Genomic DNA, 25,754 nt, shown 5'->3' with positions numbered 1-25,754 from the left:
AGTTCCACAGGTTGACTAGTATCAGAGGGGTAGCTGCGTTTAGTCTATATCCACAAAAACAACGAAAAGTCCTGTGGCACCTTACAGACTAATAGATTTTTTTTGGAGCATAAGCTTTTGTAGGCAAAGACCCACTTCATCAGATGCAGGTGTTATCAGTGGCACAGGACTTCTTGTTGCTTTTACAGGTTGACTGTGTTTTGTGTGAAGAAATACTTCCATTTATTTGTTTTAAACCCACAGCCTATTCATTTCATTTGATGACACCTATTTCTTGTGTCATGGGAACAAGTAAATAACTTTTCCTTATTCACTTTCTTTACTCCAGGCATGATTTTATTGACCTCTATCATATCCCCCCTTAGTCTCCTCTTTTCTAAGATGAAATGTCCCTGTCTTTTTAATCTCTTCTTGTGTCAGCTGTTCCAAGCCTCTAATTTTTTTTGTTGCCCTTTTCTGAACTTTTTCCTCCACCAAGATACCGTTTGTGAGATGAGGCAACCACTTCTGTATGCAGTAATCAAGATGCCACTGTACCATGGGTGTATATACAGGCAATAAGCTATTATCTGTCTTATTCTCTATTCCTTTTTACTGAGGGGGGCAGGGGGAAAGCCCAAGCAGTCCTGTAACACCTTAAAGACTAACAAGTTGATTTATTAGGTAATGAGCTTTTATGGGTAAGACCCACTTCATCAGACTTACTTTCCTCAGAATTAAATCTGATGAACTGGCTCTTACCCACAAAAGCTCAGTACCTAATAAATAAAATTTAGTCTTTGAGATGCTACCAGACTGCTTGTTTTTCTTCCCAAGCAAAAAGAAGTATTTCTTCACACAATGCAGAGTTAACCCCTTCAACTTGTTTTGTTTCCAAGGGATGTTGTGATGGCCAAAAGCACAACTAGGTCCAAAAAAGAATTAGTTTCATGGAGGATGGTCCACAAATGGCTGTTAGCCAAGGTGCTCAAGGATGAGGTCCTCACTGTCGTAGAAAGGCTGGATGATCAGGCATGAATCACTCCATAGTTGCAATGTTCTGGTCCTCGGTGTGAAGCAAGGCCTGTGCGTGTCTTGTTCTATGTTTTTAAATATTTGTATGAACATGTTTCATTATTACTGGAAGTATGAACATCAGTACACTACGCTATGGCCCCTTTTCATCTCGAGAGATGGTGGTTAGCAGCGGTGGTGAGGACCTATAGGCAGGGTTTGAGTCAGCAGCTTCTCTCGTGGCTTATCTGTCCAATATTGGATTTGCACAGACAACTGCAAAAACTGCATGTCAGTCTATTTCCGAATTCTGGAGTCTGAGAGTTTTTCTTTATAAGACAAAGTTCTTTCACATGGCTTGCACATATACTATCAAAGGATGATGTGCTCTGTCATAGCAATTGTCACCAGGTATTTCGGTCTAATCGTAGATTCCCAGGATTTGGGATCGATGTTGAATTTTTTCATGGCGCTTTTGCGTGTATCCTTGAAGCTTAGTTTTGGTCTTCCTCTGGTTCTCCACCCCTGTGAAAGTTCACCGAAGAGGATTTCTTTGGGAAGACATTTGTCACCCATTCTTCCCACATGACCAAGCCAATGTAGTCTTCTGCTGTTGAGGATTGCTATGAGGCTGGGTATGCCAGATCTTGACAGAACATCTGCATTTGAAACTTTATCTTGCCAGGTGATATTCATAATTCTGCAGACGCTGTGAACATGCAAGCTGTTCAGTTTTTTCTCCTGGTTTGAGCAGGTGGTCCATACCTCGGAACATAAAGCAGGATATTCAATACACATGCGTGGTAGACTGGTATATTCGTTTTCACTGTCCAACATCAGTAGGGGCTTGGATATGGCCCTGCTTTCTGAGCCTTTCCTTGGTAACGTGTTTCGGATCTCCTGCATGGAAGGTGTTCAAGGTGATCGAAAACGTTAAACTAACAGTTAATACAAGTAAGCTTAAGGACGGCTACACAGTGAGGCAATAAAAGACTACAACTCCCAAGAGGCACCCCGGGAGGGCCCTCGCTGCACTTCCTCTCGTGCCCACTCGCCTTCCGTTCCGCGGACTGAAATCAGAACTACGACTCCCGGCAGGCCGCGCGCCCTCTCGCGTTGCTTTCTCTCCTCTCGCGGGATTTGGCGCTATAAGCCCGTGTGAGGCAGCCCGGGCGGCCCCTTTTGCTTCCCTTTCCTCAAGATGGCGCCGAAGGCGAAGAAGGAGGGTGAGCGTGAGGGGAGGCCGGGCGGGCGGCGGGGGCACGAGGGGCCGCTCCCCGATGCGCCCCCCCACGTGGGGCGGGCGAGGTGATGCTGGGTGATGCCCCCGCCCGGGCTGGGGGTCGGTCCCCGGGAGCTGCCGGCCCGGCTGGCGCAAGGGGCTGGGCGGGGAGGCTGGTTGCACCCGTGTAACCCGCGCGGGGCTCCCTGTGGGCAGAGCGCTCGCGCGGCCGCCCCGGGGAGACGCGGGTGCTGCGGGCTGGTTGGTGGAGCACCCGCAGGTGGCAGCCTGTGCCCGTACGGGTGGGGCGGCTCCCCTCGCGCTGTGTCCCACCCGGGGACGGGCAGACCCGGGGGCGCTCTGGTTCCGAGGCAGGCGCTGCCCGCGGGCGCGGAGAGCCCCGTGTCCGCGATCATCTTCTTAAAATACTCGATTCTCACAGCGAATTTGCAGGTCGGCAGCCGCCGCCCGCTAGGCTGCTCCTGAGCTGAGCAATGCGGAGGCTGTGGAGAGGCACAGAGGGCTTCGCCAAGGCTCACTGGTCTGCTGCTGGCCGCTCTCTGTAGCCATTCTTTTCTTTGTAGCTGTCCCTGCTAAGACTGAGGCAAAATCCAAGGCTCTGAAGGCTAAAAAGGCTGTCTTGAAAGGAGTCCACAGTCACAAGAAGAAGAAAATCAGGACATCTCCCACCTTCAGGAGGCCCAAAACTTTACGATTACGGAGACAGCCCAAATATCCCCGAAAGAGTGCTCCTCGGAGGAATAAGTATGACCTTGGAATCCATGTGCTTTAAAACCATGGTGTCCAACATGCTAGTCGCTAGCCACGTGACTATTTTGCTGGTTGGTTGTGGCTAGTTGATGTCAACAACACACATTTTCAGAATATTATTGCTAGTTTGCTATATCAATAGCCAGTATAGTGGTTGGGTGAATACCATGGGTTTAAAATGTGCTTCAATACATCCAGTCAAAGGCTTGCACGCTTCCTCCCATCTCCATCAGGCTAGAGTTCCTGAAGCTAAAACAAGCTTACTTTTAGTTATAATCTTACCAAGTTTTCCTTTCTAAAATATTTCATTTGCTAAAGGTTATATTTATATTGAAGAATCATAAGTAAAATACAAGCCAGTAGTTTTATGTCAGGTCTATATTAAAAATATTGATTTGTTGCAGAACCAGCAACCTCTCCTACTACAGATTCCATTTACACTAGCAAACAATTGAGTGAAATAAACTGTGCTGATAAAGCCATTTTTGTGCATGTAACTGCATCTAAGATAGTGTTTTTGCTGGTTCAGAGTGCACCTCGAGATTTCTAGTACAGATCTGGCCTCAGTGAACGAAAGAGCCGTGTTTTCAAAACCAAATAATGTAATGGGAAAATCATTGGCACTTTGGAGTCTGTTCGTGCTTTACAGACTAACCAATTTATTCGGGCATAAGCTTTTGTGAGCCTAGAAGTCTCTTGTAATGGATGTTTGGGGTGCAAATGATGATTCCATGCGACCAAAGCCTGAGAGCTTGTGATTACAATCTTACTAGTGACTGATGCACCCTGAAGTGTTCTAGTGCTTAAAATGATGGGCTTTCTCTACTGCTGCTGGTGTTATGTAACTCAAATGCTTCTACCCCCCAACAGACTTGACCACTATGCTATTATCAAGTTCCCTCTGACCACAGAGTCAGCCATGAAGAAGATAGAGGATAACAACACCCTAGTCTTCATTGTTGATGTCAAGGCCAACAAACACCAGATCAAGCAGGCTGTCAAGAAACTGTATGATATTGATGTGGCCAAGGTCAATACATTGATCCGGTAAGTGACACTGCCTTAAGTGGGAAGGAGATGGAGCACTTGTAGGTGTGAGATGTTCTAAAGTGCTTTGGATGGTGTTCAAGTAGACGACTGATTAAAAAGCTTAAAGAAAAAGGTACCTAGCTTGAGTGAAACTAGCAAGTGTATGTAACTGGAATCCCAAATACTAGTTTTTGGGGTTAGAGGCAGGATGATTTCTTTTATAAAGGAGTCAGAGTTTTCTGATAGTAATGCTTCCTCAATATTGTGTTTACAAGCATTGTTATAGCAGAGATTCTTGGTTTGTATGTTATATAGTATGTACCTGAATTGCAGAGTTCAAGGTGTCATGATTTTGTTGTACAGTCTTGGCTTTAAATCCGAGCATATCATGCGATAATCTAAATTGTCATCACTGGCTGAAGGAGTATTCTGCTGTACTGAAGTGCCAGCCAGTTGACCCAAGCAGCTCTTTTGGCAGCAGCAAAAGGGATTTCTTTGTGCAAATGATGGAAAACTACCTCAACTGAGTACAGTGATGTTCTCAAAGGAACCACTGATGCACAGCATGGTATTATGCAGCTGGAAAAGAAATAGGAAGTTGTGTGGGTACCAATGCTTCATGCTTCATTGTAGGCCTGATGGTGAGAAGAAGGCTTATGTCCGTCTCGCTCCAGACTATGATGCATTGGATGTAGCCAACAAGGTGAGAATGGAGGCTCTTTTTACTGTCCGCTCCCACTCTACTTTGCCCCACTCAGCTCCCTTTTGGACATACAGCTAAGATCAGGGCTCTTGCTCTGGGGAGCTGCAGTGCTGAAGTGGGGCAGTAATTCCTGCTGGAATTGAGAGGCCGTCACTGCATGTGGAGTTAGGTTTCTCACAAATTCTTAGTTGCTCAGTGTCACTGGGCCATGGCTTTTTCATTAACAGCTAGGCTTTTAATGGAACAGTGGCTGTTAACAGTGATCTCCCATAAGGAAGGACAGGAAGGGGAAGAGGTATCCTAATTGATCAGTAATGTTCTTTTTGGCTTCCATCAGAAATGTGCTCATGGGGCAGGGGAATGACACTTTGGGACATTGATCAGCTGCTGGGAACAAATGGCTCTGAAGCAAATGGTTGCACTCTGCATGAGTGCAGACAAGCTCTTTGCCATCTTTTCTCTGGGCTGTAAAACCTTGTTGATTGCTTCTGCTCATTAAACATTCAGTGGCACTCTTCAGAATGGAGGTGTTGATTATAGTCACAGCCCAATGTTCTGGTTCCCTAACTTAACCCAGCACTTACAGCTGGGAGAGCAGTTCCTCACTTACTCTCTTAATAATGATGCAGCCTCCAAAGGGAGGGGCTGTATTTCTTCATGGTGTCAGTGGCCACACGTAGATGGTCTGAGAAATACTTTGGGATGAAACATTGTCTATCAGTGTTGCTTAGTTTCTTAACAGGGGAAATAAATCTCTTGGAGCCATTCTAAAAGGTTCCCTGACACAACTTAAGCTGTCCAGGTGACTTGCCTGCTGTTGACATGCTCTATACAAGTTATACCAGTACTTCAGACACTTGCTAGGAGAGGGTGACAGCATTACTGGGGGAAGAGTAGTTTGCTCTACAGGAGCACAGTGCCTCACAAACCAGCCTTGGGGCCTGCCACCAAAGGTAATAGATGGCCAGAAGTGGTTGTAACAGGTATTTTAGTAGGGCAGTAGTGCACTGTATTGTGTCAGATGTCTAATCATTTTTGTTGCAGGCAAGATTAATTTCTGCAGGAATACTGTGCTTGCTTTTTTGGAGGTAGGGCAGATAGCATAGCCTATGGGACAGAAGGGATGTCTGCCTAGGATTAGAACTCCCTGGGAGAGATGTTTCCTTGCCTGCACAAGTTGTAACATTCCTTTTCTTTCCTTTCAGATTGGAATAATCTAAAGTGCATCCACCAAGAGCCGGGCAGATAAGATAATAAATTTTGTAAAACCATTTGTGGGCTCTTGTGTTTTGTAACTCCGTGATCTCCAGGAGCCGAGGAACCTGGGTGGCTTTGGGGGCACTTTGCATGGCTGCAGTGGTTTGAAGCATACATATGTACTATACAGAGGCAGTAGATGGTTTCATGCAACGTTACTGAAGTGGAAAAATGTTACTTGCTCTGAATGCCATTTCAGAGGTGACCTGCTGTGAGGGGCAGCATGGGAGACTTCCCAGGAGCCCAGTCTACAGGAATTTGGTGGTGTTGAAGCCAGGAAGAGGTGCAGCTACAGTGAAATCTCCACATCAGCTCGTTAATTTTGTTGCAGGAGACTGATAATATGTCATGTTCGCTGCAGTGCTCTGGTGTTACTCTGGCTACTGTTGCAATGCCATTTATGCTGCTTTAATTAGATGTTTATATACCAATGGGTTCTGTTCCCATTTTACCCTGAGACTCAGCTGGGTCCTATTCAACGGGCTCTGCGTGGAGTGTCTGACAGGGAATAAACAGTTCGTGCATCAGGATTTCATCCTTCTTCCATAAATTGGCTTTTTTGTCTGCTGCTGCCATCATGTGGCTACTTGACTCATTTCAGATAGATGACAAGTTCTCACGTGCAGTTCATCTGGTTGATCACAAGTGCCTTCCATCTTGTGTGGCTTAGCCAGGTAGTGGCTACTCATCTGTCAAATGCACTTGTATTTTTACTGGAAAAGGTAACATCAACTAATGGGTGTGCCTTGGCAGTTCCAGGTGTTTGGGGGTGGGACCCAGCAGAGGAACAGAGTTTGTACAGTAAGTGCTTAAGGAGGAATTGGTATTGGAGTCACTGTTACCCTGCAAACTGGAGCCCCAGATGTGGGAAGGGTTGTCTCCTGAGGGTGGCTGAAGGCCAGACACATATGGTGTCCTTGTGGGATTTCACAGGGAAGGGTATCTTGAGAAATTTCAAAGCCTATCCTTAATTTTAACACCTCTGTAACAGCCTCTGTTTAGTGATGGCCATACGAACAGCTGGTAAGACAGTATAGGAAAACTTCACAGTAGAACCATATTTATCTAATTGCATGCCAGTAAGATAGTGGTCACTTGCCTCTACCTTGAGCCTGGTGCCTGAGGACTAGCCCTCCATGAAATACCTGACCAAGTATTGAATCTACTTCTCTTGTGAGTCACAGATCTTAAGACTTGGCTCTTTTTGAGTGCTTGGTTACAGATTCACTAAGGGGTTGATGGTGAGTGCTATTATGTCTGATTTTGTCTGGCATCAGTTGCATTGCCCTGCTGCAATATGGGGCTTAGCTCTCCTTCATGTGCTAGCATTAAAGGCCTTAGTAGGTTTGAGGTGCCAATCAGGGCAGTCTTAAAACTAGCTCCAGTTGCTAACTGGAAATGACGGTTGCCATCAGTAAAGATCTTTAGCTGAAACCAGCTTTGTGAAGTGTTTGTAGAGTAGGTCAGAAAGAAGCGGGCATGGTAGGTGTCAGGAAGTGGATGCAAGGAACAGATAACTAGAAATATGCTGTCTAACAAAGCACACGTTGCATACGATTAGGGGGTCTGAGAGAGCAGGATGGAGAGTCCTGGCTAAGCAAATAGGCATAATTCTATTCTGCCTAGTGGAGTCCCTGCTGCAGTTGGACACTTGAATTCCTGTCCTGAAGGGTGGGCTGGGTCTGATCCCATTTGCATTCCAATGTGGAGTTGCCTCAACTTCAGCCGAGCAAGGGTTTGTGTGAATGACTGGCTGTAAACGTGCTAAGGGCCTTTGGGCTGCACTGTTGTGAAAATTATTCTGATGGCTTAGGTTCAGTCTGGGCAGCTTCTCAGGAGGCTTTGTGCACTGGGATGGCCCTGGACAGGGTCTGCAATAGAAATAGCGAGAAGAGATGTATCTTCCAATTTGGTTACAAATTCAATACTGAGGGAGCTGCAGCTCACGTCTATGCAAGACAGGCCTTCGTACCTGTCAAGCAGAAGTTTCAGTGCTGTTTTAAGAGCAGTGCGCACAATGATTTGTACCTGTTAAAGCTAGCCCCGCCTCCATCCCACAAACCCCCCAGCCCCAGGATTTTCCTGCCTCAGCCAACGAGCTCTGCATGCTGCCACCACCTCAGCACTGCTGTGCAGCTTTGCTGTTGTGGGCTCTGTCACCCCTCTGGCCACAGGCTGACTTCCCATGGGTGCAGCCCTGCTGGTTCCCCCAGATACACATCCTGGCTGCAGCTGACTGCTTAGCACCTCTGGAGGTTGCCACTCCTTACACAAAAAAAACAAACTGGCAGCAGCCCCTGGAGCCACAAGTGCAGCCAGCAGCACAGCTCCTTAAAAAGCCTTGTGGCTCTGCAGCTGCAGGTTTACTGTTCCCTGGCCATGGGCCTTAGGCAGTGTAACTGGATTTGGGGTAATTCACCCCCAGCATGCCTCTGAGGTTAGGAGAATGAAGTCCTTTCACTTCAGTTGTTCCCAAAGAAGCAAGGGTGGGTGGTGTTGGTTACACGGAACCAGATATTTGGGGTTCATTCCAGCAATGGTTAGCCTGTTAGGCAGGAATGATTTGGCATTTCTAGGGAGAAGGCAGATTCCCAGCAAGGCACGTCCTGCTCTAGAAAGAGAACTTTCCCTTCTACAGAGACTGGCTGAGCCCACATGGGGACACACTGCACAACGGAGAAACGGCAAAGCCAGTGTGTGGGCCTGGGAATCCCTCTGCAGAACTAGCTCTCAACTAGCTTGCAGGGTGAGGTGTGAACACAGCACCTGTCGGGCTCCCCGTGACACCAGTGGGAACAGTGAGCTGAGGGAGGCAGATGCCAGACTGCAGTGAGTGAGGTCCATGGGAGCCTACCAGACGTGGAGGTAGAGGAGTATTTGCTGGGTTTTGGGAAGAGGAGCTACACCCCCAGCTTCTCCTTCCTCCCCAATGGAAGCGGCTGATTGCTGCTGTAATGCCCCTGTGCATCGCCTGCTGTGCTAGCCTAGGTGGGGGCAGACTGGCAGAGAGAAGCCAGAGCCACTGAACCACCACTGGCTCCCCTTTTTGGGGCAGAGCTTGGTGGGAAGGCAGCTGGGGGAGCTGAGAGCAGCTTGTGTCTGTGGGCAGCACTGGCTCCTGGCACTGCACACTTAGCGATGGCAGCTGTGAGCAGGATGAGGAGCCCCGGGGGCAGCAGGGTTTCACTGAGCTGTGGCCTGCCCTTCGTCGTGCTTGCTCAACTTGGCAGAGGTGGGCTTGTGACCCAAGGGTTTCTTTCTGCTGCCCACGTGGCCTCTTGCCACTGCTTCTGAGCTGTGTCTGCAGATGCCGAGCAGCCCAGGGAGTGCATGGGGGGGTGTGCAGAACAGGAGAGCCAAGCCAGCTCCTTCCATCTTCACCTTTTCTGCAGCAGCCTCTCCCAGGGAAGCAGCTCAGAGCTGGAGCTAGGTTTGGTGCATGGCTGCTCTGGTTGCTGCCCTGTCCTTCGCTCGGGCTGGGGGGAGCTCACCAGGCAGAGCCAGTCCTGCCCTGCTCCAAACCACACCCGGAGGAAGGTTTTAGATGACACCACCCCCAGGGCTACTGGGAGCTCTGCAGAGCTCCTGCATTCCAGCCACAGCCCTGGGGCCCCTGGCTGGCCCTTTCCCAGACTGCTCAGCACCAGCTCTGGCCAAAGCAGCATTAAGGACTATGCTCCTTGCTGGCCCTTTGCTCCTGTCCCACCAACCATCTCCCCTTTCCCTGGCATACAATCTGCTGCTTTCCACGCTCAGCCCTGTCCCTCTGTTCTCTCCCACCCCTAGCTGCAGCCTCAGCTTGGCCTCCTCCTCGGGCTTGCTCCTGCCCCAGTCCCCTACCCCTCTGTCCCTTCTCAGCTGCTATGCAGAGCCCTGCCAGTCTTTTCCAGCCATGACTTCCCTCAGCCACCCCAACCACTGTCCTCCTCCCCCCTTAAACACTCCCTCTGTTCTCTGGCTCCCTTCCCAGTACCTACAAGTGGTGCTTGTCTCCTCCAGCCAGAATGCCTTCCCCTCAGCCCCACCTGCCCCTGGAGCCAGGGGCCAGCTCTCTCCCTCCTGCAGAGCCAGTCTGTCACTCTGAGCTGATGGGGTGATCTCTGGCAGGGCAGACAGATGAGGCTACCTTGCTGCCAGGAGCTGTGGCAGTGGGATGGGCAAACAACCTGGATATGCTCCCAGCTGAAACCCTGCCTGTGTGTATGGGGTGGCTACCAGCCACCCCTGCCTGGCTACTTGCAGGGCTGGTGCCTTCCATGGGGGCTCGCACAAGTGGGTGTCCCTGGCTGGAATCCAGCTCCAGCCTCGCTGTCGGAGGGGGCTTGGGCAGGGCAGTGTGGCGGCGTACGGGGTGAAAGACAGCACCCCACAGGCAGGCACAGCTCAGCAGGGAGACGTAAATGAGGGCAAAACAAGTCAAAAGCCCAAAGGGTGTCAGTTCTTCATCCAGCACCTGGTGCAGTGAGGCCCCGGGCTGGAACTGGCGCCCCCGGGCACTTCACTAACAAGAAATCTGCCTTGGAGGAGTGGACACATGGGCACCAGGCACTGGCTGGAAACCGGGGGCAGGCGCGACCATGCCCCATGGGAACTGGGTGAACCAGCTGCTCCCTGGGGCAGTGGGAGCTCTGTGCAGTGCTTAGAGCAAAGCCCCTGCCCCCGCATCAGACTGCTGGCCCCTTCCTGGCCATCGTGGGAGAAGCTGATGCTCCTGTTTCCATCTTACTTAGGGCTTTAACTCTGCCTGTACCATACACCTGTGTATCCCCCAGCCTGACCCCAGCTCTCCAATCCCTCTTCTCTAGCTCTCCAAGGCCTTTGCTCCCGCTGCCTTGAGGGCTCCTTTCCAGCAGCATCTGTAAGAAGCGGCTTCGTTCCCCAGCCCAGTGCCTGCCCTGCCCTGGGAAAGGACAGCCCAGATGTGCCGCAGGCACTTAGAAACAGACACCTTTAATGTACGTAACATCCCATCACAACATGGAAAAATGAACCCTCTTTCCCAGCCAGATCCATCCTTCCCCTCCTGCTTTCCTGGCTCTGGCTTCAGCCCCACTGGCCCTAAAGCTGACGCTGGGAGCAGCGCCAGGGGCAGCTCAGGCCACCGGGGCTGCTCCCCCAGAACGCCGCTCATGGCGCCGCGCTGCAGAGAGGGCTCTGTTCAGTGACTGTAGAGCCCTTTGCCAGGGCAGCTCAGCTGCAAGGCACATGTGGTGCTGACGTGCGGAGGCAAAAAGCCCCTCAGCGTTCCCGCCCTCCCCTGCAGGGGCAGGCAGAACCCCACCGACGCCGCCCCTTCCCTCAGTCCGCCAAGAACTTCTCTTCGCCCGCGTCCTTCCCAGCGTGCCGCCGGCCCGAGGCGGGGAAGAAGTCGGAGCGCAGCAGGCGGGAGAAGTAGGTGAGGATCATGGCGTCCAGCAGGAAGAGGTTAACCATCAGGAAGGCTCCCTGGCCCCGCACCTCCACGTAGCGCACAAAGTACCAGGTCAGGTAGGCCTGGGGCGCCAGGCGGAAGAGGAAATACATCACCAGGTTGATGTACTTGTTGGCTTGGTAGAGGGCGGGCGCTGGCACATTGCTCAGCTTCAGCAGCATGCGGATGGTCAGGAAGATGTTGCTCACCTCCACAAAGAGCGAGAGCATCCCTGCTGCCACGAAGCGGCCCAGGAAGATGCCGGAGAAGAAGCCGGAGATCGCCTGGCAGGGAGGAGCCAGACACGGTGAGGGGCTGAGTGACCAGCCCAGAGGAAGGAGAGCAGAGAGCAGCCAGCAAGGGGGTATCCCTCTAGCTCAGGCCGCAGGGCCCTAGGGGTGGGAGCCATTGAAGAGTGAGCAGAGGGGTAGCTTCCCAGGGCTCTAGCCACAGCTCTCTGGCCGCCTCCCCCCCCAGCTGCGGTCCCAGTCAGGAGGGACTAACATCCTGTGCACAAGCAGTGGGCCCATCCTGGGGGTTCTTTTCCCTGCCTTCAGCTTTACCTCCCAGGGAATCAGCCAGGGCCTGGCCAGGTTCCTTTGCACGCCAACCCCGCAGAGCACACAATCCAGGACGGAGGTAGAGACACAGACAGGGAACAGCTCTGCAGCTGGGCTGCAAAGCATGTGTAGGGTCACAGCCCTGCCCCACGGTCCATTCACCTTCCAGCGTGAGTCAGACAGCCCCAGTCTCAAGGACTCCCAGCCATCGCCTCCTTCGGGCACCCCCGACCCGCCTGCCCGCCTGCCCACCTCCCCAGGGTCGCTGGCCAGCTTTGCTCAGCCGGGGGCGTATCTGGAAGGAGCAATCAGCTCAGCACTGTAGGTGCCAGCTCACTGCCTGGGGCCTGTACTTGCCATGGCGTGGTGAACCAGGTACTCCCAGGAGGCTCGGGACTGGCCGCTCACAATGATGTCAAGGGAGTCATGGACAAAGTAGCCTGCGGGAGGGAGGCAGAAGCAGTCTGTCAGTCCTGGTGCATGTGGGCAGTTACGATTACCCTGTGTGCATATAACAGGGAGCCTCCGCTGAGCACTTTCAGCTGCTGCCCAGCGCCCAGGCTGGCGAGACGGGGATGCACTAAACAGGGCCCCTCCCACTGGGAATTAGTCAGGCGGGAGGAACCCAGCATCCCGTCCTGACAGTCACTCTGGGTAAGACAAGGTCATGCCTCTCCACCTGCATGTGACATCCCCAGGGCTGCACCCAGCCAGAGGGAAAAGGGATTCTGGTGGCACCCACGCGGCTGGCTGAAGAAGGCATAAGGGACAAGAGCGAGACTGTCAGCAACATTGCGCCCCCAGGAGCAGCCCTCCAGGCGTAGGAGCCGTTCCCTCCCCAATGGCTCTGTGCTGATAGCACCAAACAGCCCACGAGACATTGGGCACTGCAGCCACACGTCTGGGAGCAGCGTGGCCAGCGCCCCTGTGCACGGAACGGTCTGTGTCTGGACACCACAGGGGGAGTGAGCAGCTGTAGGCAGCTAAGCCAAGAGCCAGGAACACCAACTGGGAGCTGGGAGAAGTCTGGCTGTGGAGACAAGCCCAGATTTCAATCTGCCACCGGTCCGGTCGGTGAGGGGGAACAGGCTAGACAGCTCCGTGCAGCTGAAAGATGACAACACCTAACAAAGAACGCTGCTGTGGACGGGCAGGGCATGGCATGGCCCGGCACGGCACCAGGAACAGGATGGAATTACAGCACAGGTAAGCTGCAGACAGAACAGGGAGCGGGCTGTAAAATACCCCCCGGGATTCACCGAGGAGCCTGCACTTGGGACCTTCTGATAAGGGCTGCCCAAAGCCCCAGAGAGGGTGCTGCTGAATCAGCCCTGCATGGACCTGGCTGGGGGAAGATTCTTCCAGCTCCAAGGTCAGCACAAGGATTTAGTTGAAATACAGCCCACAAGAGCCTTGCAGTGGGGAGGAAGGGCCCATCCCACACAGGCAGAGCCCCCTACCTGCAGAGAAGCAGAGGAGGAGGTATCCCGAAGTGGACGACATATTTTGAATGTCTAACAGCATCTCCGGAGCCTGCCAGACCCTGGGGAGGGGAGAGACACAGAGGGGTGCTTTTGGTGTAGCCTGTATTCCCTAGCAGCAGCACCTTCTGGCAGAGCCCTGAGTGAGCAGAAGGAACTCCCCAGTACCATGAGCAAGCCGGCCCCCCTGTCTGAGCCATGCACTTCCTTCCCTGGCTCACCATCCCATGCCCAGTTCCTGCCTGGGGGCAGGGCTGCCCATTTTGAGGCACCTAGGTGTGATCCCTAATTGCTCCATTAGGAACACATTCACACCTGAAGTGTGCGGAAGCCTTGGCTGGGGCTTAGATGCTTGCTGCTTTCTGCTAGCTATAGGGAATCAGGGACTGCTCCAAGCCTTGCTTGGAAGCATGTGGAGTCCCGGGACCAGGCCGTCGGCCTTCAAGACACCCTCTGGCGAGGAGTTCCACAGGTTGACTGTGCGCTGCATGAGCAAATACCGCCTTGTGTTTGTTTTAAACCTGCTGCCTGTTCATTTCATGGGGTGACCCCCAGCTCCTGTGTTGGGGGGAGGGAGTAAATAACACTTCTTGGCTCATTTTCTCTGCCCGAGTCCTGACCACAGAGCCCTGTATCACATCCCCACTCGTTGCTTCTCTTCCATGCTGGGAGTCCCACTCTGATTAAGCTCTCCACATAGGGCAGCTCTTTCACATCCCATTTGCTGACGGTCATTTCCTGGAGGTCTCCTTAGCAGGGGGACTCCCCTCTACGCACATCAGGGGCTGCAGGGCACTGCCTACAACCAGCAATGTCCCCGGCTCTCCTGGCCACGGTGCACTCTCCTCTCTTTGGTGCAGGGCACTAAGCACCAGTTGTCCCACCTGCGCACTGGCAGGGGCAGAGCTCGGAGGCCCCGGGGAATGCTAAGTGGCTGAGCAGCAGCTGCCCTACAGCAGAACTGGTGCATCTGAGGGCAGCAAAGCCCAGAAGCAAAGATCTGCTACTGCACCTGGGGGAGGGGACCCAGCGGCACAATACATGGTGTGCTGGACGACAACAGGACCACCTGGGCGAGACCAGGACACAGCAACAGCCCCTGGGCAGGGGCTCCGAGGGGCCCACGCACCCAAGGGAGTGGCCAGCAGCTGGGATCTCCTGAGGCACTGGGCTCAGGGTCCCTGGAAGGAGTCAGGCACGGGGAAGTGCTGCTGGCTGAGACTTGCTTGGCTCCCGCTGCCAGCCCCCGCCTCGGCCCTGGGCAAACACTTTATCTCAGTGAAGGGAGCAGCTGGAAGTAGGTTCGTCCGCTTCCTGCAAGTGGGAACCCGGCGAGGGGAGGGGGGGGGCAGCTGAGTCACTGTGCGGCTCTTGCACTGGAGGCGCTGCCCCAACTGCCCGGGGTCCCCGCGCCGGGCTGGGGACACCCGATCCCCAAACTGCCCGGGGTCCCCGCGCCGGGCGCCCACTCACCCCAGCACGGCCCAGAGCCCGGTCACCACGGAGTGCACGAAGGAGACGAGCAGGTTCCGCCAGCGCCAGGCGCGGGTCGGGTCCCGGCGCACGTGGGCGGGCAGGGGCAGGCAGCGCAGCCCCCGCTGCAGCGCCTTGAAGAACAGCGTGGAGCCCACCACCAGCCCGGCCGCGCGCAGCCAGGGCCCCATGCCGCCGCCGCCGCCACGGCCCGGCCCGGCCCACGTGCGCCCGCAGCCGGGAAGCGCCCCGCCTCCCCCGGCTCCGCCCCCTGCTGCTAGGGCCACGTGGCCCTCGGCCGGCAGAGGGGCGGGGCTGGCGGGGCGGGGCGGGGCGGGTCACGCCCCGGGGTCGCTGAGGATCCCTCCGCGGGCGGAGTGCCTCGTGCGAGGTGCACCCAGGCCCGTGCGGATGTGCCCGCCACACGCCTGGCCGCAGCGGTTCAGCGGCTGCGCAGCCCTCGGGCTCGGCTGACCTGGATGGGGGGCGGGTCGTGCCCGCTCAGCCCGGCTCAGGGGGTCAGGGCTGGCCGGGGTGGGGGAGGGACTGTACCAAGTCAGAGGGCAGGTGGCACAGGACTGGCCCGGGTCAGGGGTGCTTGGCCATGGCCGGGGTGCAGCTGGCTGTCAGGCGCGCAGGTTCTGCATCAGCAGCTCTGCTCCCTGTCCTGCCTGTTCCTTCATTCCCAGTTCCCGGCTGCTCGTCCCCTCTCCAGGGCCAGGCCTCTCCCACCCAGGGCCCTGCATGGCACACAGAACAGCACCATTCGGTGCAGGCAGTAACTCCGCTCCCAACCCCACGGAGCAGGGGAGAAGCTTCTCCCAAGGCAGCGTGGCACATGGGCCCCTTCAGAGCCATTGCTGCCCCTCCAATCCGCCCCATGGCCCTCAGAATCCATTGGCCCTTCTTCCCCCATCCTTTCAGCAGTGCTCGCACATCATCTCCCTGCTCCTTCGCACAGCTGGATGAACAGACGGGAGCCAGCAGGCGAAGGGCAAACCCCTTTGGCTGCATGGGGAGGTTCACAAGTGAGGATGATGAGGACGTGGTGGGGAGCTAACATTTCTCAGTGTCTCTCTTCACTGCAGGGGTTGTTGGGAGATCCCAGCTTGGGTCCGCTCTTTGATGCTGAGGGCGAAGCTCTCTCCCAGAGCGAGGTGGTAGAAAACGAGGCGATGGAGCAAAATGAGCAGTTCAAAAGCAGGAAGGTACCAAGCTCAGCTGGTCCAGCCAAGAGCCCAGGAGAAGTTCTAGTACACAGCTGTGCCAGAGAACTGGAAGGTAGCAAATCTACGCACACAACCACATGCAGCCAGGCTCTCCGGGCAATTTGGGAAATTGCACACCAGTCAGCTTTAGGGGCGTTGGGGATGATAATTAGATAAAGAATAAACGTACACCAGGAAGATTATCGGATAGGTGAATTTTAAGGAAAAGGTGTGTCCCATGAATCTCGGTGCTCCACAAGTCAGTACCTTAGTGGACAAAGGAGAACTGTTTGATTTAATTTCTTTCGATTCCAAAAGGCCTTTGGCAGGATCCCACAGGAGAGACTACTGAAGAAGTCAAATTGTCATGGAGTGAGAGGCGAGAAGTATTGTCATGCGTCAGGAACTAGCTACAGCAGAAAGCCAAGAGCAGGCGTAAATGACCCATATTCATTATGGTGAAAGGCTGACAGCAGACTTGTAAGTTCTGCTCTAGGTCCTGGGTTACTTACACCCTGACTTAGTTATCCGGGTAGGGCTGTTAGCAGGGGGGTTGCGCAGTTTGCACTTAGTACAAAAATGAGAAGTCCTGTGGCACCTTATAGACTAACGGATATTTTGGAGCATGAGCTTTCGTGGGCAGAGACTCGCTTTGGGTCTTTGCCCACGAAACTTTATGCTCCAAAATATCTGTTAGTCAATAAGGTGCCACAGGACTTCTTGTTGTTTTTGAAGATATGGACTGACTCAGCTCCCCCTCCGATACTTAGTACAAAGTTATTCGCATCATTTGGATCCAAGAGGAGAAGCTAGCAGGGAAGTGGGCGACATGCTGGCAACTGAAATTCACTGTCTATGAAAGTAATCTGCATTGGAGGGGGGAGTGTGTACTACTTCCACAGCTTGCAGTGTAGTAGGTGTGTGGTGTCAGCCCGGGAAAGGAAGCAGGACATAATTGTAAACTGTGTGATGGGGATTTAATAGTTCTGATGGTCTGACCCAGTATGGCAGTTCTTCCAACTTCTGCTCAACTTGCAGCTGTACACGGAGAAACAAACCACATGCGTCCATGCCTGGGAATGGGACAGAGAGGAATTGGTATTTGTTTATATAAATCAGGTACGTGTCCTTATCTAAATACAGTAGCAATCTGGGTCATTCCATTGCCAGATGGTCCTTTCAGAGGGGCAAGGAGAACGATCAAGGGCTGGAAACACATTCCCACGCGGAGTGATTTGTGAATGGGACCTCAGAAAGGAGGCAAATCAGAGGTTTGCGTCAAGCCCTCTATCTGATCGTGAATAGTCTAACCTTGGTAGAGAAGTTATCTCTTGTTCTCCCATCACACAAAATTAAAGGGGACGTGACATACAATTAAAAGGCAGCTCATTCAAAACTGATCCAAGGAAGTGTTTTTTTTCCCCAGTTAGATGGTGGAACTCATTGCCACTGGATGTCAGAGAGGGCAGGAATGTAGCAAGAATCCATCAGGGACTGGGCGTTTACATGGATAACAAGGGTATCCGAGATCTAATGGCTAATAACAACATCTCTTTAGGGAAGGGTAAGTGTCAGAGAGGGAGCCGTGTTGGTCTGTATCTTCAAGGACAACAAGAAATCTTGTGGCACCTTATAGACTAGCAGATATTTTGGAGCAGAAGCTTTCGTGGGCAGAGACCCGCTTCGTCAGATGCACGAGTGGGCATCTTAGGGAAGAATATTAAACCCAACGTGGCAGGGTGTGAGCCAATCTCTAACTACCAGAGCCCCGGACAAAAGGTGGTGCAGGTGATAGCTCAGGGGTTTGAGCATTAGCCTGCTAAACCCGGGGTTGTGAGCTCAGGCCTTGAGGAGGCCGTTTAGGGACTGGGGCAAATAGATGCCAGGGATGGTGCTTAGCCCTGCTAAGGGGGCAGGGGACTGTACTAGATGACCTCCCAAGGTCCTTTCCTGCTCTAGGAGAGGTGTGTGAAGTGTGTGTATTTGTCCCCTGATGCTTCCCTCACCTCCCTCTGGAGCTCCAGAGACAGGACACTGGTCTAGATGGACCTTGGCTCGGATCCAGTCGAGCTGTCCCTGTGAGCTAGATGTTTGAGGGGAAGGGCCGGGCCGGGTCAGGCCAGGCTCTCATGGGGAGATGGGAAGGGACAGCTTTATCTCAGGCTCAGTGGGGGTGCCAGTCCCTCTGGCGCTGTGGACAGACTGGTACGCTGGCTGCTGTCGGGGGGTGTCCTGTGCACAGGGTGACACTTAAGTCTGGGGAATCTGGCTGCATCCCTGGCTGTAAGAAACACGTGTGCGGTGGGCCAGGAGCAGCACCGCGCTGCCAGTCTCTGATTCCAGGCAAGGCTGGGCATCGCACATCCCATGCCTTGAGGGGCACTTCGGAGCCTGCCCGCCCGGTGCTGCTGCCGGGGGGAAGACATGGGCCTGGGCTCAGAACTGACCCAGGGCAGCACGGCTCAGTGCGGGCTGGGGAGCGATCCTCCTGTCGGCCACTAGATGGCGGCGGTGGCGCACGGTGGCTGAGCTGGTCACCCTCTCCAGGTGGGGAGCAGGTAGGTGGGCGGTGGGGCTCTGGGTGGCTCTCAGGGGTTCCCACCTGGCTCTGCCCCAGGGAGCTCAGGCCTTAGCGGTGGGATCCGGGCTCAGTTCTCTCCCCCTGCCAGGCAGGGATCGGACCAGCCCAGCCTCTCCCACTGAGGATGGGGCTCTGGCGCGGCGCTTGCTGGGGAGCAGCATCGGGGTGTGGGGTTTGCCCAGCTCCAGCTGGGGAGAGGGGCTGGGCCATGGGCGATTGCCCTGCCCTGCACATCCAGCGCTCCAGCTGTGCAGCCGTGTCCTGGGGCTCTTGCAGGAGTGCCGGGTGGGCGGTGCAGAGCAAGGCCTGTGGCAGGCCTGCTCCAGAGCAGGGCAGGACCCCACAGCCCGACCCCCTCTTCCCCACTGGAGCAGGGCAGGACCCCCGCCCTGGCCCTGCTCCCCAGACGGAGTGCCGGGCAGGTTGCAAACCCGCATCCCACTCCCCAGCTGTAGTGCTAGGGGGGAGCTCTTCTGAACCCTGTCCCCATTTTCCAGGGCCTCTAGCCAGAGGGTCTGTTATCCCCTCGGATGCTGGAGCTGGGGAGAGGTGGCCCCAGTGGCTCCTGCCTGGCCGTCCTGTCAGTGCCCACCCACGTGTCCCAGTCTGCCTGTGCCACTGCCATAGGCCGCACCTGGCGCCACCCCAGCACTGCCACAACTTGTCCCCATAGGCCTACAGCAAAGGGGGAGATGTCCTGAGCCGCCTGGCCCAGCAGTGCAGGCTCATGGGGAGGCCCTGTCCCTACACTGGGAGCAGATATCTGCTCCAGGGCTCTCACCCGCAGCACAGGGAGTTCTGACAGGCTCCCAGGGGCTGGGAGTTGAAGGCAGATACAGTCAGGCTGGGGATAAGGCGCACGCTTATACCGGTGGGAAGAGTCAGCCACTGGAACATCTTGCCAAGGGTCAGGGGCTGGGACTCGGGGGTTTCCTCCCCAGCAGCTTGTAAACCCAGGTGGGCTGTTTGATCCGACAGCTCTGCCCCAGGCTGTACAGAGAGTCAGACCTTCATCACAGTGGTCCCCCGGCCCTGAATGTCGGAAACCATGGCCCCTCCTGCATTGCTGCTAACCCTTCATGACAGTGCTGGCACACGTGCGTTGCACTCTCTTGTGACCCAGGGCCATGCAGCTCCACCCGATGGGCTGGACAGTTTGCCTGGGTTTCTGGGTGGGATTTCTGGGGCAGAGGGGGTGGTCAGTGCATCTCAGGACGAATGGGCCCCTCGCAGAGCCTGGGAGCGCACAGCCCATGGCATGGCATTCCATTCACGCCCTACCCGTAGGGTGAGTGCCCCGGCCCCTCTGCTGGGAATTCCTTTCCTTTGTGCAGCTGCCCCACACCCGGCTGCTCTGGCCCTGCAGGGCCATGCTGGTGTCTGCCATTGTCCAGAGGCATCCCAGGAATGCAGTGAAAGGAGAAGGCAGCTCTGGGAGAGTAGCCAGCGCCCCATCCTTCCGTGACAACACAGGCCAGCCCGCAGGGCAGGGACGGGCTCGGGCCCAGGCTGTGTCAACACAAGCAAGGCCACGAGCTGCACCCCAGAGCCCTGCAGCTGAGTCTGGAGGCTGCAAACCCCCGGGGCTCAGAACAAGACACTTGTCAGGGCAGCCAGCCCCACAGGCAGCTCCTTGGGGTTTGGGTCAGGCTGAGGCCGGCTCCTGCCCTTTCTGCCCTGCCCCTGCTGCCTCTCTTGCCTTACTATCAGCCTGGCACTCCAGCTCTGGAAAGCCTTTGACCTCTGCCAGGCCCCTCCCCATTGGGCTCTGCTGCCCTGAGCTGCTGCAGGACCGTGTGGTGTGTGTGTTTGCAAAGGCTCAAGGGCTTTGCAGCCAGTTAGGAATTAACTCCCTTCTTCCCCTGGCGTGTGTGCAGGGGGCTGGGGAGGGGGTCCCTGGGATCCAAGCAGCAGGTTCTCAGCGCAGGGAAGGTCAGGGAGACCTGGCTGGCTGGAGTAACCCTTCTGTGCAGTGAGCGAGGCAGGCAGGGCTCGTCTAGTCTCTCTGCCCCCTCCCAAGGGGGATCTCCACTCCCAGATGCAGTGTCTCAGGGCTGGGGCCCTGCACCCCACTGTGCAGGGAACAGACCTGACTCCCTCCCGCTTGCTGTTGACGCCATGGGCTGCTGGCGCTGCAGGGTGTGGGGCTTGAAGGGCGCTGCCCATTCATCCCCCCCCAGGCTGCTGCCCACTGGGATGGGCCAGTGTGGCACAGCAGAGTTCTCACAAGCTGGCTGCCCCCTACCAGCCCAGGGGATTGTGATGCACACGGCCCGTCACTGCCTCAGTGGCAGAGGAATCTCCTGGACCTGGCTGGCCTGCTGCAGACAGGCAACGGCTCTGCAGGGCATGGAGGGGAAGCAGCAGGTAGCAGATAGTGACCCTTGAGCAGGAGGTGAATCCCTTTAACACCAGGAGAGAAGAAGGGAGATGATAGAGTATGAGCCAGATCAGATGAGAAAAAATCACACGTAAAAGAATCCAGTACGTCAGGGAAGGGCAGGCACATGGATAGTGGAAGTTTTTTAAAGGGCTTTTACACAAATGCTAGAAATCTGTCTAATAAGGTGGGTGAATTAGAGTACCTCATATCAAAGGAGGAGATTGACATAATAGGCATCACGGACACCTCGTGGAATGAGGACAATCAGAGGGACACAATCATACCGGGATATAAAATCTATCAGAAGGACAGAGCGGGCCGAGCGGGTGGCAGAGTGGAGCTGTATGTGAAAGATAATATAGAATCAAATGAAATACAAATCCTAAATGAATCAAAATGTTCCATAGAATCACGATGGATAGCAATTCCTTCCTCTGATGGGAATATAGCACTAGGGATGTATTATCGACCACCTGACCTGGTCAGTGACAGTGATGCTGAAATGCTAAGGGAGATTAGAGAGGCTATCAAAATAAAAAACTCACTAATAATGGGGGGTTTCAATTATCCCCATATTGACTGGGTACATGTCACCTCAGGAAGGGATTCAGAGAGAAAATTTCTTGATGCCTTAAATGACTGCTTCTTGGAGAAGCTGGTACAGGAACCCACAAGGGGAGAGGCAATTCTTGATTTAGTACTGAGTGGAACACAGGATCTGGTCCAAGAGGTAACTATTACAAGACCGCTTGGAAATAGTGACCGTAACATAATATAATTTAATATTCCTGTGTTGGGAAGAACACTGCAACAGTCCAACACTCTGGTATTTAATTTCAAAAAGGGGAATTACACAAAAATGAGGAGGTTAGTTAAGCAGAAATTAAAAGGTAGAGTAACTAGAGTAAAATCCCTGCAAGCTGCATGGAAACTTTTCAAAGATACCATATTAGAGGCCCAACTTAAATATGTACCCCAAATTTAAGAAACATAGTAAGAGACCTAAAAAAGAGCCACCATGGCTTAACAACCATGTAAAAGAGGCAGCAAGAAATAAAAAGGCATCTTTTTAAAAAGTAGAAGTCAAATCCTAGTGATGAAAATAGAAAGGAACATAAACACTGCCAAATTAAATGTAAAAATGTAATAAGAAAAGCCAAAAAAGATTTTGAGGAACAGTTAGCCATAAGTTCAAAAAACAATAGTAAAATGTTATTTAAGTACATTAGAAGCAGGAAGCCCGCTAAAAAAGCAGTGGGGCCCCTGGACGATAGAGACGTAAAAGTAGCAATCAAGGAAGATAATTCCATTGCGGAAAAACTAAATGATTTCTTTGCTTCAGTCTTCGCGGCTGAGGATGTTAGAGAGATTCCCAAATCTGAGCTGTCCTTTATAGGTGACCAATCTGAGGAACTGTCCCAGATTGAAGTGTCATTAGAGAAGGTTTTGGAACTAATTGATAAGCTAAACAGTCACAAGTCTCCGGGACCGGATGGTATTCACCCCAGGGTTCTGAAAGAACTCAGATGTGAAATTGCGGAACTATTAACGGTGGTTTGTAACCTATCCTTTAAATCAGCTTCGGTACCCAATGATTGGAAGACAGCTCATATAACACCAATATTTAAAAAGGGCTCTAAAGGAGACCCTAGCAATTATAGACCGGTAAGTCTAACGTCAGTACCGGGCAAATTAGTAGAAACAATAGTAAAGAATAAAATTGTCAGACATGTAGAGGAACATGATTTGTTGAGCAAAAGTCAACATGGCTTCCGTAAAGGGAAGTCGTGTCTGACTAATCTGTTAGAGTTCTTTGAAGGGGTTAACAAGCATGCAGGCAGGGGGGATCCAGTAGACACAGTATACTTAGATTTCCAGAAAGCCTTTGACACGGTCCCTCACCAAAGGCTCTTATGTAAATTACGTGGTCATGGGATAGGAGGAAAGATCCTTTCATGGATTGGGAACTGGTTAAAAGACAGGAAACAAAGGGTAGGAATAAATGGTAAATTTTCACAATGGAAGGGGGTAACTAGTGGCGTTCCCCAAGGGTTAGTCCTGGGACCACTCTTGTTCAACTTATTCGTCAATGATCTAGAGAAAGGGGTAAGCAGTGAGGTGGCAAAGTTTGCAGATGACACCAAACTGTTCAAAAAAGTCAAAACCAAAGCAGACTGTGAAGAACTTCAAAAACACCTCAGCAAACTGAGTGACTGGGCAGCAAAATGGCAAATGACATTTAATGTGAGTAAGTGTAAGGTAATGCACGTTGGGAAAAATAACCCCAATTATACATACAATATGATGAGGGCAAATTTAGCTACAACAGATCAGGAAAGGGATCTTGGAATTATAGTGGATAGTTCTCTGAAAACATCCACGCAGTGTGCAGCGGCAGTCAGTAAAGCAAATAGGACGTTAGGAATAATTAAAAAAGGGATAGAAAATAAGACAAAGAATAACTGACTTCCCCTATATAAAACTATGGTACACCCACATCTTGAGTACTGCGTGCAGATGTGGTCTGCTCACCTCAAAAAAGATATATTGGCGTTAGAAAAGGTTCAGAAAAGGGCAACTAAAATGATTAAGGGTTTGGAACGGGTCCCATATAAGGGGAGGCTAGAGAGACTGGGACTTTTCAGTCTAGAGAAGAAGAGACTGAGGGGTGATATGCTAGAGGTATATAAAATCATGAATGGTGTGGAGAAAGTGAATACAGAAAAGTTATTTACTTGTTCCTATAATATAAGAACTAGAGGACACCAAATGAAATTAATGGGTAGCAGGTTCAAAACTAATAAGAGAAAGTTTTTCTTCACACAGCGCACAGTCAACCTGTGGAACTCCTTACCAGAGGACGCTGTGAAGGCCAGGACTCTAACAGAGTTTAAAAAAGAGCTCGATGAATATTTGGCGATTCGGTCCATAGATGGCTATGAGCAAGGGGTAAGGTATGGTGCCTTTTGTCGAAGGCGGGAGATGGATGGCAGGAGACAAATCGCTTGATCATTGTCTTGGGTTCACCTCCTCTGGGGCACCAGGCATTGGCCACTGTCGGCAGACAGGCTACTGGGCTAGATGGACCTTTGGTCTGACCTGGTATGGCCGTTCTTATGTTCATGGAGTTTGGAGCCCAAACGCGATGGTGCCCCAGCAGCCGGCCAGAGCTGACTTGTGCTGCCTGCCTCAGCTGGCTCCCTCCTGGATCTACCAGTTGCCCTGACTTTGGGGCAAGAGCTTCAGTCTTGTTGGAGTCGTTGGCAGGAGCAGGCCCAGGAAAGCACCTGCTCCAGCCATCCTCCCAGCCAAGGTCCTGCAGCTCCCTGCTCAAGGCAGGAGGTGGGACAGCTGGCGCTAACCTAGCCAGAGCCCCGGCGTCTGCCAGGAACCTCAGAGCAGCAGTAGCGTAAGAGCAGTGGTGATGACTAACCATCCAAGCAGGGCAGTCCTGACCCGCTGCTCCTCCAGCAAACACGCGCCCTTCCGTCAGCCCGCCCCGAGTCACGCACGCTTCCCACACCTGCGCTGGGCTCACTTGGGCGCAGAGGCAATGTGCCAGGCCCAGGGTCACATGGCAGCTGGGTCAGGACTAGAAGCCAGGCTTCCGGGATCCCTCGGTCGCAAACGAGCTGGTGGGCCAGCCCTGCATCCACCCCCGCATTGCTCTGGGACAGGCTCGGGCAGGCACAGCCCTGACGGCATCGCTCCCTCCTGCCCGCCCAGCCATGCGCCCACCCTGCTAGGACAGCACCTTCTGGAAGCAGCTACCTGCTGGGCTGGGCTGGGCCAAACACTGCCCAGGCCGGGGCGTGGGAGCTTGTCTATCCCGGCCCCGGCCCTTGAAAGTCAGCTATAGCTGGCATTTTCACCCCTAGGCCTGGCTGGGTCTGGGCAGGATTACAGGAGACAGGGAGCAACCAGGCTGCTGGGAGGAGGCCGCAGGGCTTGTGTTTACACTGCTGCCTTTGTCTGCAGAACAAAGACCCCCTCAGGCAGCCATCGGCTGCTCTTCCCTCCCCAGCAGCTAATCCCCCCAAGGCGCATGGCAATTAACTGAGATTAAAGAGACCTGGCAATTCACAGCCCTGGCTGCATTCAGAGGGTGACAGGTCCCAGTAAAGAGCCATTTCATTAGCGGAGGTGGGGCAGCAGTGAGTGGGTGTGATGGCCACAGCATTGGGGTTCAGAACAACAAGGAGCCCCGTGGCACCTTGTAGACTAACAGATATTTTGGAACATAAGCTCTCCTGAGCAAAGACCCGCTTTCTCACCCTGTGCTGAGCAATCCTGCCCTGGAGGGACAGCAGAGGAATTCACACTAAATCACAGCCCCACGCCACTGGCAGGACGGCTCCAGCCCAGGGTCCCCCCAGGGGCTGGCAGTCTGGGACTGGAGCGCTGTCTGCGTCCCAGATGCTCACCAGCTCTAGGATTGCAGGCAGGGTGTCACCAGCAGAGCGCAAAGGCGCTGTTCTGCAGCTACTCCTCTGGGCAGGACTCCCTAAGCGGGGACCACGACCCAGCTAGCATGGGGGGGAGCTCAGTGCCAGCCTCTGCGATCCAGGAAGGGGGAGCCCAGCACCCGAAAGGGCTGGCAAAGGTTGGCATTGCCCAGACTGGTACCCAGGCTCAGCAGCCTGTGCCCAGGGATGAGCTGTGCAGCGAGTAGATGCAGGGACC

General features: G+C 53.7%; 2 protein-coding genes and 2 non-coding genes across 4 annotated transcripts; 3 read left to right on the top strand and 1 right to left on the bottom strand.

Annotated features, from left to right (window-relative positions):
* The first annotated feature begins 2,099 nt into the window (after positions 1–2,099).
* Positions 2,100–5,989, top strand: RPL23A (ribosomal protein L23a). Its single transcript, XM_075013487.1, has 5 exons — positions 2,100–2,219; positions 2,800–2,980; positions 3,857–4,033; positions 4,649–4,718; positions 5,924–5,989. The coding sequence occupies exons 1-5, from the start codon at positions 2,195–2,197 to the stop codon at positions 5,936–5,938; spliced, it is 468 nt and encodes a 155-aa protein (XP_074869588.1). The 5' UTR covers positions 2,100–2,194; the 3' UTR covers positions 5,939–5,989.
* Positions 3,700–3,772, top strand: LOC142023331 (small nucleolar RNA Z17). Its single transcript, XR_012648208.1, has one exon. It is a non-coding gene; the product is annotated as a small nucleolar RNA Z17 (small nucleolar RNA).
* Positions 4,513–4,577, top strand: LOC142023330 (small nucleolar RNA SNORD42). The gene has a single exon (XR_012648207.1). It is a non-coding gene; the product is annotated as a small nucleolar RNA SNORD42 (small nucleolar RNA).
* Positions 5,990–10,906: 4,917 nt separating the features above from the next.
* On the bottom strand, positions 10,907–15,114 carry TLCD1 (TLC domain containing 1). Its single transcript, XM_075013845.1, has 4 exons — positions 14,900–15,114; positions 13,406–13,488; positions 12,303–12,385; positions 10,907–11,669 (listed from the first exon to the last, which is right to left on the bottom strand). The coding sequence occupies exons 1-4, from the start codon at positions 15,088–15,090 to the stop codon at positions 11,274–11,276; spliced, it is 753 nt and encodes a 250-aa protein (XP_074869946.1). The 5' UTR covers positions 15,091–15,114; the 3' UTR covers positions 10,907–11,273.
* Positions 15,115–25,754: the final 10,640 nt, after the last annotated feature.

This window comes from Carettochelys insculpta, chromosome 19 (assembly GCF_033958435.1).
Source record: "Carettochelys insculpta isolate YL-2023 chromosome 19, ASM3395843v1, whole genome shotgun sequence".
Lineage (NCBI taxonomy): Eukaryota > Metazoa > Chordata > Testudines > Carettochelyidae > Carettochelys > Carettochelys insculpta.
The sequence above is the reverse complement of the archived record's forward strand: the minus strand, read 5'-3'. Positions and strand labels throughout refer to the sequence as shown.

Bases quoted from the DNA above. Each gene is read 5' to 3' on its own strand.
- RPL23A (XM_075013487.1), top strand. From the start codon at position 2,195: ATGGCGCCGAAGGCGAAGAAGGAGG. The intron at 2,981-3,856 runs GTATGACCTTGG...ACCCCCCAACAG, and splicing joins AGTGCTCCTCGGAGGAATAA to ACTTGACCACTATGCTATTA. The intron at 4,034-4,648 runs GTAAGTGACACT...GCTTCATTGTAG, and splicing joins AAGGTCAATACATTGATCCG to GCCTGATGGTGAGAAGAAGG.
- TLCD1 (XM_075013845.1), bottom strand. From the start codon at position 15,090: ATGGGGCCCTGGCTGCGCGCGGCCGGGCTGGTGGTGGGCTCCACGCTG. The intron at 12,386-13,405 runs GTAGGGGGCTCT...TCCCTCCCGCAG, and splicing joins CCTCCTCTGCTTCTCTGCAG to GCTACTTTGTCCATGACTCC. The intron at 11,670-12,302 runs GCAAGTACAGGC...CCTCCCTGCCAG, and splicing joins ACCTGGTTCACCACGCCATG to GCGATCTCCGGCTTCTTCTC.